Source organism: Alosa sapidissima, chromosome 16, assembly GCF_018492685.1.
Source record: "Alosa sapidissima isolate fAloSap1 chromosome 16, fAloSap1.pri, whole genome shotgun sequence".
NCBI lineage: Eukaryota > Metazoa > Chordata > Actinopteri > Clupeiformes > Clupeidae > Alosa > Alosa sapidissima.
Window position 1 is genome coordinate 19,415,475 of NC_055972.1, and position 13,797 is coordinate 19,429,271.

General features: G+C 46.4%; 2 protein-coding genes across 5 annotated transcripts in view; one reads left to right on the top strand and one right to left on the bottom strand.

Moving 5' to 3' along the window:
* The window catches only part of plekhh2 (pleckstrin homology domain containing, family H (with MyTH4 domain) member 2), a 34,228-nt gene extending 31,326 nt beyond the window's left edge, over positions 1-2,902 (bottom strand). Inside the window, exon 1 of the mRNA XM_042065509.1 lies at positions 2,753-2,902. The gene's annotated coding sequence lies outside the window, so the exon portion shown is untranslated. The remainder of the gene's footprint in view (positions 1-2,752) is intronic.
* Positions 2,903-3,137: 235 nt separating this feature from the next.
* thada (THADA armadillo repeat containing) overlaps positions 3,138-13,797 on the top strand; it is a 92,630-nt gene continuing 81,970 nt past the window's right edge. The window contains exons 1-21 of one of the 4 annotated variants that reach the window (XM_042065733.1): positions 3,138-3,255; positions 3,476-3,573; positions 3,862-3,942; positions 4,102-4,208; positions 4,676-4,815; positions 5,444-5,592; positions 5,756-5,788; positions 5,996-6,044; positions 6,180-6,373; positions 6,704-6,798; positions 7,104-7,330; positions 7,643-8,397; positions 8,996-9,150; positions 9,532-9,687; positions 9,895-10,002; positions 10,311-10,434; positions 11,384-11,529; positions 11,630-11,864; positions 12,235-12,370; positions 13,170-13,306; positions 13,622-13,765. In XM_042065733.1, the coding sequence (XP_041921667.1) occupies positions 3,870-3,942; positions 4,102-4,208; positions 4,676-4,815; positions 5,444-5,592; positions 5,756-5,788; positions 5,996-6,044; positions 6,180-6,373; positions 6,704-6,798; positions 7,104-7,330; positions 7,643-8,397; positions 8,996-9,150; positions 9,532-9,687; positions 9,895-10,002; positions 10,311-10,434; positions 11,384-11,529; positions 11,630-11,864; positions 12,235-12,370; positions 13,170-13,306; positions 13,622-13,765 (3,163 nt within the window). In that variant the 5' untranslated portion in view covers positions 3,138-3,255; positions 3,476-3,573; positions 3,862-3,869. Of the gene's footprint in view, positions 3,256-3,475; positions 3,574-3,860; positions 3,947-4,101; positions 4,209-4,675; positions 4,816-5,443; positions 5,593-5,755; positions 5,789-5,995; positions 6,045-6,179; positions 6,374-6,703; positions 6,799-7,103; positions 7,331-7,642; positions 8,398-8,995; positions 9,151-9,531; positions 9,688-9,894; positions 10,003-10,310; positions 10,435-11,383; positions 11,530-11,629; positions 11,865-12,234; positions 12,371-13,169; positions 13,307-13,621; positions 13,766-13,797 lie in introns of those variants that run through there. The other 3 variants (XM_042065732.1, XM_042065734.1, XM_042065735.1) reach the window with 3 other exon arrangements.

The following is a 13,797-nucleotide window of genomic DNA, read 5'->3' on the forward strand; positions in this document are numbered from 1 at the left end:
AGGCAAAATTATTTTAAAGATAAGAGCAAACACAAAGGTTACTCAGAATGGAAAATATTGTAAATGAAGCATTTAATATCGACTCTGCTAGAGGTGTGGCAGAATGAGCTCAACCAAGTGCTATTGCTTGAATTGCCATGGGAGAGTCCATGCCTCTGATGTCAACAAGTTTAGACAGTTGGTGTGTCTGTAGCTAAAGAGTTGTTTTAGGACATCTGTTTCATTTCCTCTGCTGGACTGCGAGAATGACAAATAGACGGAGAGAGAGGGACTGTGAGGGGGGGGGGGGGGGGGACTGAGTTAGAGGCAGAGTCAGGGACACAGAAAGACTCTAGAGTTAGACTCACAAAGTCCCCATGTCAGTTTAGAGGGACAGAGACGCTGTTGTGCGAGTATTTCTCTCTCTCTCTCTCCCTCCCTCCTTTTCTTCCTCTCTATTTAAAATTCAACGAAGCTTTAGGATCATGACCATAAGATTGTACAATATTATCAAAACATTTGAATAAAGGGGCAAATATCAAAATAGAGTCTCCCCCGTCTCCCCCTTCTCCCTAACCCTCTCTCTTTCCCTCTCTCTCTCTCCACCCCCCCCCCCCCTCTCTCTCTCCCTCCTGCTCTGCTCTGTTCAGGCCTGGTTTGGTTTGGGCTGGGCTGGGCAGCGCCCTGTACAGGCTCTTACCAAAACACATTTCCACAGCCAGCACTAGTGCACTGCTACAAGTTTCCATTGTAAGAATGTCTGTTATGAAAAACATATGGCCACAGAGGTGAAAACATGGCGAGTGGAAAGAGAAAGTGAGAAGGCAGAAGAAGAGGAGGAAGAAAAAGAAGAAGAATATGATGAAGAAGCAGAGGAGGCAGTGGCTGAGAATATTGAGTTTTATAGTCCTAGGCGCTCATTACAGTCTTGGCCGGCTCACAAAGCAAGGGGAAAAAAAGTGGTGTGGGAGCCAATTAACTGTTTTCAGTGGGCTGTTGTGGTAAACAACATCAAGGCCATGACGACATCTGGCCTGATGAAAACAGCAAGTCACTGAGCCAAGATGGCCACTGGGTAGATGAGGAGACAAGCATCCACAATTCCACAGCAAGTCACTGAGCCAAGATGGCCACTGGGTAGATGAGGAGACAAGCATCCACAATTCCACAGTAAGTCACTGAGCCAAGATGGCCACTGGGTAGATGAGGAGACAAGCATCCACAATTCCACAGCAAGTCACTGAGCCAAGATGGCCACTGGGTGGATGAGGAGACAAGCATCCACAATTCCACCGCTGGAATGTGTGGAGAGGAGTCTCTTACGGTTCACGAGGATGAGACCTCTCACATCGTACAATCATGACTCAGCTGTTCATCTCACCAAACTCCTTAACGAGACTGTGGTCTCCCACTCACTCTCCTCCCTCTCTTTTTCTTCTTGTAGTGGTTCTTCCTCTATCACTCTCTCATCCTCCGTTTCTCCCCCTCTGTTCCCTGTTTACTCTTCTCTTCATTTTGTTTCTCTCCTTTCAGCCTCTGTTTGTGTGCCTTCCCATTTCTCTCACTACACCTCTCTAGCCCCTATCTGTCACAGATTTTGTCTTTGACAGTTTGCCTTTAACTATTTCACTGTCTACTTAGATAAACATAGTTGCCAAGTGAATCAAATTGAATACACAGGATATATTTCCAAGCATTTGTTTTTCCTATCACATAGACCCATCATCAGTGAACAACAGTTTTCCTGGGGGCGATTTCTACCCACAATGCTGTTTGCCCCATGGGATAGGGAGGAGGGCTGCCATCCTATCTGTGCCACACTTCCTGTGTGGTACACTCAACAGTTATAGCTTTTTCTGTCTCATTGTGTGTGTGTGTGTGTGTGTGTGTGTGTGTGCGTGCGTGCGTGTGTTTGTTTTGTGTGCCCCCTGAGAGAAATGTGCATGTGAGAGAAAATATTATTGTTTTTATTGTATCAAAGATGCTATAAGGCCCACTGCCATATTGGAAACCTCTGCTTCTGAAGGTCAGTTTTAAATCTAAATATAATAAAATGCAGCAGCTAATCATTCGGAATCTTTATCCTTCACTTTCACGTGCACATAGCATGGAATTTAGGCTATGTTGAAGTCTCTGCTGTGTAGTAGCCTAGCCCACAAGGCCTATAGTGACACGCACTCTATTAAGATTTAGTGCGTTTACATTAGACGTGACCGCCCTCTAAACTTCACTATTTGCTATGAGTGTAGAATATGTAGACTACTGTCTACTACTGCTTTCAAGGAAAATGGTGCCCGGTCAGAATGGTGCCCCATCACGTAGGCCTAGTCTACTGTAGGACCACCAGAAACACAAACCACCATTCTTGAGGGTTTGATGGCTAAAAAAATAAATACAAATTTGACTAAGTAAAACTGTTCTAGATGTTTTAGAACAACACATTTAAAACGGTTCACTGTTGAAATAAATTAGCCTATGTGTAGGCTACAAGCGCTGATGTATAGGCGATTTTAAAGTCTGAACAAACTTTCTGTAATGAAGCGTGTGAATTTCATATAGATAGGCTACAGTACGCTACAAAATATAGGACTAAAACGAATAACGAATTAAAGGTCTCAAATAGCTTTTTACAAACCTTTACATATTTAAAGTCGTTTTGATACACTACACGTGTCCTGGAAAAACATTATTTTCGTATTGGAAAACAAAATGACAGCAATAGGCGACTGTCAAATAGATATTTAATGTTCGAAATGTTAAAGTGTGCACTTACCCAATATACAGCAGATGCGATTCAGAAGAAACCCCCGCACTTACTCCATATCAAATACGAATGCCGCGGTGTCCCAGTTATTCCTGTCCTATTAACCTCATTTTGGAAGAAAGTCGAGGCTTCTTTTCCATCTCAAAGTTTTCATTTCAGCATTCCCTGACCAAGTATGAAAACGGGTGGGCTTAAGGGCGTGGTTTGTGGGAGCCTTGCCCTATCCCATACATTCTAGGTGTATTCATGTAGATCTGTCTACTTGAGTTATGGTATTTTAATTGACTCTACTGTACTCCAATCATAACTAGAGATTTAAAGAAACGGTAAATGTACACCAATCAGCGTTCAGAGTGGGTGGGACTCGCATGAATCCGGAATTGACGTTTCACACGTGTAGCACTGAGACGAAAATCTACTAGGCTACCGCTGTTTCTGATATTAACGGGTTTCTGCAAGTCCTACATTAATGAAAGAAAACGGATATAATAGTTGTTAGAAGGAATATTTTGGTAAGTCGTAATTTATTGCGAGTTTGTTTTCTTGCAGAAGCAGAGCAAATGCCATGCTATGGAGTTAGCAATGTCCAAACAAAACAATTATTTGCACTCATGCAAAGCAAACCATGCTAACTTGCTAGCTAGATAACTTTTTCGTTTAATCAGTTGGTCATTTGTGCATATGCTTACGAAATATTGCTAATGAATCTAAACAGCAGTTTTAAATTCACAGTATCTTGGTGTCAGCACTCCAACAACTTTGTGAGTTTCACAACTAATGTTAGCCCAATACAGCCAGCCAGCCAGCACGTTACAACACATGCCCATCAGGTAAAATCTGAGTTGTAGATCTCACTATCCTGAATCAATCATTGAACCCTCATTGCCTTTAATGCCGCAGAACATACTTGAGTCATATTTTCACTGAAATGAATGACTCGATAGACAGTCATTCAGTTTGCAAGAGGCGAACTACACTTAGGTGATCTGCCTCGCGTTTGAAGGCGACGATGGTTTCTTGTAGCAATAACAACTGAAGCCCTCCTTGGTATGGATGGAATTATTTAGCCTCTGAAGTGGTTTGAGATGGGTTAGTCATCGAGTTTTGTCATGTTGTAGACTCCGCCATGGTGGTCAAGAAGAAGACGGTCAAAGTGGAAGCGGTGGTGCTGGACGATGCTAAACTAGAAAGACTACGAAGTGGGTAATTCAACATTCCTTTGATTGTGGTTTGATTTATGGTAGGATATGATAAAGTCCAAGTGTACTTCTCTCTCTCTCTCTCTCTCTCTCTCTCTGTGTGTGTGTGTGTGTGTGTGTGTGTGTGTGTGTGTGTGTGTGTGTGTGTGTGTGTTTCAGCCTCTCTCGCTGTTGAGGGAGATGCCACAGGCAGGGAGCTTGCTCAGACCCTGTTGGAGTGCCTGGCGTTGACTGACCCGGTCCAGCAGATTCAGCTTATCAAGAAGGTGTGTTCACCTCATCTGACAGTAATCTAAGTAGTCTTTTACCATAGTTCGCTAGAGTCACATCTACATCTAGAGTCACAGATAATCTAATCTAATAGCATGACCAAAATGATGCACTATGGTCTGCTTTAGGCTACCTAACAAAATTAAGTTGGGTGAAGGCTTGACTTGCATAGATTGTGTTTAAACTGTTGTGTTAGTCCAGTTCTGCAGCAGTCCAGTTCAGACTGAAGGATGGATGAAAAATTCCTCCAATTCATCTGTGACAGGGGCCTAGAAACCTATGTGTTGTAAACATTGTTTATCAATGAGTTAATATAGTACATTTCTATAGTGCATTCCCTGAACTTCCCATACAAGACTTCATATGTTTAAGCCATATAAGAACATATCTTGGCACTCTTGTCCACATGCTCCAAGGTGTTTGATCCTAAATGGTCTCTGAATGGCCTCTCTTGCTCTGTCAGGCTGGTGCCACGTTGGAGGGTATCGCTCAGCCTGATGGCAGCCCACCTCCAGCCCATCTCCTCCTGGCCAGTGTGGAGGCCCTGTGTGTGATGTTCGTCTCCGTACAGGCCAAGAACCCCTTGAAGAGGGCCACTGCCAGGTAGTGCCTAAATCAATATGGGTGTGCAGTATGTATGTGATGAATAAGACGCAGACTGTGCTGTATGGCAGTGGTTCTCAAACTGGGGGTCCCCAAAAATATTGGAGGGGTCGCAAAATGATTTGCAGTCTGGATTAAAGACAATTTTGTCTTGACATAAAGCCTTTGATGTTGACATAGCCTACCTATGAGAGAAGACATTTTCTGCCTCTGCTTCCAGTGCCCATCTCACAACATTTAGAAACCAAACTCTATCGGTTAGAGAGAAGGGGTGTGCGAGACTTGGCCCATGTTTTTTGAGGGGTCGCTAGACAAAAAGTTTAAGAACCATTGCTGTATCGGATCTGCTTACTATGTAGGCACCAGAAAGGCCTTAGTGAGGCCTCCAGGGGTGTACTCTTTTTGTTTTCTGAAATATATTGGAGCAGATATCCACTGTTATGTGGCAAATCTACTTCACAAGGGCGCGTTTCCCAAAATCATAGTTGCTACCTAAGTTGCTAGCTAATTTCCCTTTGCCAACCAACTAAGTTGCTAGCAGGTTAGCAATATTCATATTTAATGAGAGCGTGCTAAGAAGTAAGCACAACGTTTTCATCTCACTCCTGACTTTCCTGTCTGTCCCCAGTGCCTTGACATCTGTTCCTGATTGGCTGCAGGAGCAGGCAGCGGTCTGTCTGTCTGCGTGTCTGTCTGACGGCCTGGCCTCTCAGGGCTCAGAGCACTACTCACAACTCACAGACACCATCACCGCCTGTTTGGATGGGTTTCCAATAGGTGTGTCTCTGTGTGCTTGCTTCATAGTTAACCAGATACAGATGATGTTTATGATACACATACATACATTGTGGGGTTTACAAAAAGATTTCATATTGGTTTTCAGTCCCTGTTGAACTTCAAATACCTCATATAATACTGAAATGTGTGTCTTGTCCTACAGGTGAGAGGTGCATTCGTATTTTACAGACGGATGGTAAGTGATACAAAGACAAAGTAAAATGACTAACACCATAAATGGATGTGTTGTTTGGAGACTCAAAGCAGAATAGAAAAACAACGATAAACAAGCCTGTCATTTTATTAGATGCCATTTTTCTAGTTGATGCCATTTTTTTCAGTTGGCGACTGTTTTACCTCATTGCTGATTGAGTGCCACTGCTGTATGTGTGTGTCTCCTCAGTGTTCCAGTTCTTCCAGAGAGCTTTAAGTGAATACCTCCATGTGAACAGGTACTTTAGCACAGTCTGAACATTGAGTTGACCCCTTTCTGTCATAGCTGTGTGGTCTGATACATGTTAGCCCTTTAGAGGAGACTGGTTGGTGCCAGTTTTGACTTTGACCCCCACGCATTGCCTTTTCTCCAGGAGCCTGTCAGGGCGGCATGTGGCCCAGGCCCAGCTCATGTACTCCTGTCTGGGGGCGGTCAAGGCCTCCATGCTGGTGCTGCAGAGGACCCAGGAGCTGCTTGGTGCCGGTCTGAAGAAAGCGGCGCCTGAATGCCCACTGCAGAGGGCACTGAGTGGCCTGATGGTCTGCTACACGTGCATTCTCACAGATGGTGAGCTTTGGTTTGCCTTTGGAGAAAAAGGAATCTCTCACATGGAAGGGTTTTTATATTGAACACTGAATGGTTAGATATGTTGTATCCTTGAATGAGGGGTCTTAATAGGATTTAGTTAGGAGGATCCTTTTTAACTCTGAATGAACAATGGCATGCTGGTGGTTGCCTCACAGTAGTTCTTCTAGCTTTGTCTTTGTCTTCTCTTTTTGTTAATGTCTTTCTTTCACCTGATCCTCTCTCTCTCTCTCTCTCTATCTATCTATCTATCTATCTCTCTCTCTCTCTCTCTCTCTCTCTCTCTATGCCTATACCTCTCCCTTTCTCTAGAGGAGTTTATTCAGTCAGTCCAGAGTACTGCTGGGATGGCGGTGGTGTTGCTCATCAGGTGTGTGATGGAGAACGAGGAGGATGTGGCCAAAGAGGTGGGAGACCTCACTTACACAACACTGCAGAATGTGTTAGGAATGGGATTGTATTGCTTTAGTTTTAGAGTGAAATGATGATGGGCCATGCACACACAGTTTATTCAGACTACATTGCCATTTGATAGGATTTTATCCATCCAGCACAGCTAAACACAAGTGCACGTCACATCCTCGTACACGCTTACATTGGCACTTAAGTGAATAAGAAAAATAAGTAGCAGCATTGAATAGAAGCCTTGAGGACTATACTCTACCATCCTCAAAGCATTCTAACAAATGTTTAACCTCTTTTGTGGTTCCAGGTTGCAGGCCTGCTGCAGTGCACAAAGCAGTGTGATTCTGAGGGCGCCCCCTCCTGGCTGAGGGTGAGCAGCGCAGGTCTGTACGAGGCGGCTCGTCCGGCTGCGCTGGTGCTCTACCTGTGCCACGGGGCGCTGGCCATGCTCAGCTGGAGGGGACGGACCCTGGGCCCGCGGGCAGAAGCACTGCTGCTGCTCGTCCCACATACCATACTGGACCTGGACACCAGGTGAGGGGGGCATGGAGGGGGTCAAAGCTTTGACCAAGGTTACTATGATGGCTTTTGACCATCAGACCATTAAGATGTTGGTCTCCCTCAGGAGAACCCTAATGTCTAGCCACTTCTTACTTAGTTAGGTTAGTGTGGAGAGTCCTGTGTATTGCTTTTATCGGTCTTTGTTTAGAGTGTACGTACTGACCACTTAATGTCATTTGATATAAAGAATTGAATAGTGTAATACATGTATGATACACATCCATATTGTATGTGTAAGACACATTCATTCTTATGTTCATGTTGCCAATGTATCCCTGTGCCCAGTGTGAAGGAGTCTAGCACTGCCATGGTGGTGGCACGCATGCTGACCCTGTGGAGTGGGGCTGCTCTGGACAGCCTGCAGGGGGCGATGTGTCCACCCCTCCTCTCAGCAGCGGTGTGTGGGGACGCCCCGCTCCCATCCCGCCTCCTGGAGCACGTCTACGCCCACTGGGAGCACCCGCTGGACGGCGTCCGCCACCAAACACGCTCCCTCTTCCGGAACCTTCTACTGCTCCACCAGGCCTCAGCAGCCAACGGCACAGACGCTGACCGCACGTCGTCCGCAGCCCTGACCTCCGACCCTTACATCACGCGCCTGACACGGGGTCTCCTGGCGCTGGAGTGGCACATGCGGGGGAAGTACGGCTCGCTGGCGTGCCTGGTGGAGCTTCTGGGCGCCGGCTACCTGCTGTCCCTCGAGCCCCGGCTCCCCGCACGCCTGCTCGGCCTCATGGGAGACCAGACGTTGGCGCCCTACGCCAGTGACCTCCTGGAGAAGCTCTTTGTCAGCCACAAGGCCCAGCTGAGTGGACAGGAGGCTGGGGAGACGGCCGTCTCGGCCGCTGGGAGCACAGAGGGCTGGTTGGAGGAGTGGCACAGCACATGGGTGCGCCCCCTGCTGGAGGTGCTGTGTAAGGCCAGACTGGACCAGACCACCTACATCCTGGACTACTTCCTGCCGAGGCTGCTCCGGTGCAACCCCTCTAGTCTGAGCCACATGGTACAGGCCCTGCAGGAGAGCCCGCCCACTGCCACAGGTGAGGGGGAGAGACATGTATACACACAAACACATACAGTACAGTCACATATGAACATTCCCTTGTAGATGACTGATGCACACAGAATGATCCAGAAGCAGGGATGGGCAAGCTACTTAGAATAGCTACTTAGAATGTAGCTTAATTAAATGGGAAGGGATTCCAGTCTGCCTCTAGCTCCCATGGCAAACAGTCAAATTCATGTTTGCAGGCCTAACCAAACCAATTAACCCAGGATGCCAGTGCAGATGTGCCTTTACCAATTAGCCACAGGTAGAGTGACGGGCTCTGGCCACAAGTAGTGGCATCACTGAAGCCCAGCCTGTCAGTCAGTGCTCTCCCTACCATGTGAACTACCATTGGCCTTCACCATTGCACAGCCAGACACAGAGCAGCCGCACCTCTGTTCCATATGCACCCATTGCACATCTGCATACTGTAAACTGTAAACATAATTAATGCCTAGGCCTTCACAATCCTCATGTATGAAAAAGATATTGTCATTTTTAACATTATATATCAGGCGTGTACACATGTGCATAACACATTACTGACTGACGTTGAATGTTTTTGTGTCTTTGTGTGCGTGTGTGTGTAGGGCCGCCAGGCAGTCGTGGTGCAGTGGGGGCTCTGATGACGTGTCTGCGGGCAGCGCGGGCTCAGGGGGTGATGCGGCCGTCCGAGGAGGGGCTGTGGGGGGGACTGGTGCCCCTGCCCCTACTCCGACACGCCCTCCTGCACAAACATGACCAGGTGAGAGAGACACACACACACACACGCACACCGCACCACCACTGATGACCACTTCAATCAACATGACGATTGCTAGCAAAGAAACGTTTAGCCAATCACTGAATATTGGTCTTCTACCAACATTATTTAGCCATGAATGTTGTTTTGTTTTTCGTGTTTGGTTAGGTTTGCATGTTGTCATTGTGGTCAGTTGTTATGAGTGGGATTACAAATATCACTAGTGATGTGTTTATGTGTTCATGAATATTGCCATATTGTCTGTGCATATACCTGTTGCGTGTTTGTATGCGCATATTTATGTAGGGTTTGTTTTGGATGCTATTTGTATGAACTTGTGAACTTTCGTGTGTGTTGTGTTGTGTTCTGATTGTGTGGGGTTAGGTGCGTATGGACACACTGGGCCTGGTGTGTGAGAGCCACCGCAGTACAGAGACCATCTGCCCACAGGAAATGGACCTCATCCGCCACTTCCTGCCCAGCAACCTCAACAGCCAATCACCTGGAGTCCGCCAGCAGACAGTCAGCCTCATCAAGAAGGTCAGGGTCATGTATGCGTGCGCGCACACACACACACACACACACACACACACACACACACACACACACACACACACACACACACACACACACACACACACACCTTTCAATAATATCCTATTTTACATTATGATGTGTTTAGGTTAATATTGTGTGTGTGTGTGTGTGTGTGTGTGTGTGTGTGTGTGTGTGTGTGTGTGTGTATAGCTGTTGTGTAGGTTAAAAGACAGCGCCCAGTTTCTGCAGAAGAGGGTGGCTCAGGAAAAAGACCCCAAGAAGAAGGAGACAGACCAACACATACTGCACTCATACAAGGTACAGTCTCATATCTGATGTAGTCTGACAGTTTTTAGTGAGTAAGAGCATCTCTTTTGTAGGTGTCCTTTAGTGAGTAAGATCATCTCTTCTGTAGGTCTCTTTTAGTGAGTAAGATCATCCATTTTGTAGGCATCTTTTAGTGAGTAAGAGCATCTCTTTTGTAGGTTTCCTTTGCAATGTGTCTTTTATGTATACAGCAGTGGCTTATGTGTGTGGGGATGAGAGCTGTAATTATTTAATTTTTGAACTGAATTTGAACGAGAAATGGGTTTTGATTTACTGAAAAAATGTGTGTGGACGTGCAGGAGTTTCTTTGCTGGTTCTGTGAGACTCTTTTTGGCTCTCTGGTTCCTGGGGCGTCCTTCTCTACCTGTCTCACGGCTCTTCACCTGCTGGGCATGGTGGCCGAACTCCTCTCCTTCTCCACAGGTGACCCTCACACTCACACTCACACTCACACTCACACTCACACTCACACTCACACTCTCACTCTCACTCTCACTCTCACTCTCACTCACACTTAATCACTTACTCACAGCCACACCTCTCTACTTAGAGTGGCTGCTTATGGCTCCTGTTTCGGTCTCCTCACCCTACTGTCACTTACCTCATCTAGCTCTAAGTGGATGTGGAGTAAATCCTCACCCATAGGAACACACGTTAACATATTAAAACACATGAAACACAGTCAGGCTGTCCGCGGTTTGCTTGAAAGACCACAGGCCACACTGCTCTTCCTGCTCCTCATTGGATGCCCGTATCTATACAGAGCCACCACCTCAGAGGCACCTCTCATCACCTATATTTCACTCACAGTGTCGGTGTTCTCCACCGATTAGCAGTACATCTATCTGCCAAATGAATGGAAGTGAGGTAGGAATGGAGTTTAATACTAGTGCCCTCTCCTGGTCATGGTCTGCCACTGTCGTCAGAAGAATTTCTCCTGTTGTATTGTGGGCCCTGTAGAGGAAGCGGTGGAAGTATTGCTTCCTTACTCAGGAAGTGTGGTTGACAGAGGAAACACACTCGGCCTGTGTTCCAGTTTAGGCTTTGGACAGTCCGCACGCTGTGTGTGGTCAGTCAAGAATGTGGAGATTTAATGTTGTTTAGTCTGAGTGGGGAAAGGGACTGATGTGACGTGACCGTGACATACCTGTCCTGACTCTACCGCCCTCACTCTCACTCACACTCACTCTCTCTCTCTCTCTCTCTCTCTCTCTCTCTCTCTCTCTCTCTCTCTCTCTCTCTCTCTCTCTCTCTCTCTCTCTCTCTCTCTCTCTCTCTCTCTCTCTCTCTCTCTCTTTCTTTTTTTTTCTCTCTCTCTTTTCTCTCTCTCTCTCTTTCTCTTTTTCTCTCTCTCTCACACACACACACATAGGCCCCGATGGCTTTGCTCTGGGTGAATGTGTTAGTGAGACACATGCTGATGCAGTGCTGTTCTGTGTGGCCAGTAACTTCCTGGAGGTCAAGCAGTTGTCCTCTGCTCTCCTGAGGAGACTCCCACCAAGAGTCGTGCGACTGGAGGTAAACACAACACACACACACGCACACTGCCGGCACAGATCAGTTTTAGAGTTGCATACTGTACACACATTATGTATAAATCTGCGTTGCTCTTGTCCAGGCCGCTGACCGGCTGCACTCTCTGCTGGAGGCTGCCCTGGGCCTCAGCACCAGCACGCGGCCCTTTGACAGCGTGACTGCTGCCCACCTCCTCAACCTGCTGCTGCACCAGCCCGGCCTGCAGCCAGCCCTGCTCCTCTGCGCCCAGCAACAGGGCCTCCCACTCCAGCTGCCCCAGCCAGGCGAGCCCCAGGCTTCTGTGCAGGCCTCCACCCTGGAGAGGAACAGATTAGCCTGTAAGTCTGGTGTCGGAATATGTCGATGGTAGTTTCTCTGTACAGGAATGAGTTACATTTTAGCTTTGCTTTTGTTTCTGTAAAGCACATTGAATGATCCCCTGAGTATGAAATGCACTACATAAATAAACTTTAGAAGGAGCCAGGCTTGACCAGCAACTGTCTGACTCCTCTACCCCCCGAGCCACTGCCACCCGCAAAATAATGTTGGATTAGATTAGATTAGGTTAGATGCAAAATAATGTTTTTAAATGTTTGGAAATTATACTTTTAAATAATGTCCCAGTGTCCATGTGTGTGTGTGTGTCAGTGATGCAGATCCAGTTGTTGTGTTTTAAGATAGAGGTGTGTGTGTGTGTGTGTGTGTTAGTGATCCAGTTCCTGCTGGAGTGTTTGAAGGCAGAGGTGGCCCAGGCAGAGCAGTCTCTACTACAGGCTGCAGCAGCACGCCCACTCTATGGCAGAGCCCACTGCATCACGGCAGTCCTACAACATATCAACACCGGGTTAGTACACACACACACACACACACACACACACACACACACATTTTAATGCTTTTATTTGGACCTTAGAGATTCACAGATCCAAACATTGAAGGAAGTATGTTACACATTTAGGCAGGTCTATTTTCATTCTGAACTGCATGATTATGCGTAAACATGGTATTGTCGCTTCCAGATGGATAAACTACCTATTATTGCAGAAATGGAGCAGTACTTTACAAGTTGTTTTGCAATTGGCTTGCTTATTCCACACAGTTGCAGTCCGTGTAAGACAAGTTTGTGCACATGCCCAAGACTACCAAAAACAAGAATGATAATTTTGCATTGAAACCCCATATCTGTGATATTGTCAGCAAGTGGCTGATATTTCAACAGCTTAAAAACAAGTGTTAAAGAGTTAAAACAAGTGCCCATGTACAAATCACGCACACACACATACAGCTCTGGAAAAAAATATATAGTCTGCTGCACGTTTTTCTGATGTCATCCTACGGTTGCTGAGAGACATTCAAATGAGTTGACGGTCATATTCAAATTTGCAGTGGTCTCTTAGTTTTGAATATGACTGTCAACTCATTCCAATGTCACTCAGCAACCGTAGGATGACATCAGAAATATGTGCAGTGGTCTCTTAATATTTTCCAGAGTTGTAGACATGACAGAGCCCACTACATCACTGCCTACAATTGGACTGTGGAAGACCATCCTGACTCTTGACTTGTTGTCAGTGAGTATAATCATGTTTTGACGAATGTTACCATAGAAATGTAAGCATGGGTGTGTTTTTGTCTGTGTGTAGGTCTCTGGTCCTGATGTCTCAGTGGCGATGTCTGGTCTCGGAGCTGGTTGCCGTGTGTTACAGGATGTCTGACGTCGTGTCACCCGTGGTCCAAAGCTCCTCCCCCGAGGGACTCATCCCCATGGATACAGACTCCGGTCAGCTTCTCTCATTGGCTCTGACAAACACATCTTTACTCAAAATGTTAAAGAACAATATCAATTTGCGAATTTCAATATGTGTGTTTCAATATGTTTTATTGGTTCGAATGTTCAGCTGTTCTTGGAGTTGCCCTATTTTGTCTGGATGTTGATGTTAACTCAACTTTGACATTGTATAGTTTTCATATAGCATGTTCCAACTGGGCTGACATGTCTTTTTAAGACTGATGTCGAATCAGTCCTTTTGGATGTGTCTGTGTGTGTGTTTATTCTATGGTAAATGGTGTGAGGTTTATGGCATGTATGTTCCAGTAGAAGCCTCAGCCGGTCTGCAGAGAATCCTACAGGAGATCCAGCCGCGAGACACCAACGACTTCTTCAACAACTCTCGCCAGCTGGACACACAAACGCAGGAACTACACACATCACACGGACCCGTACGAGAGGAGACGAAAGGTTAACACACACACACACACACACACACACAC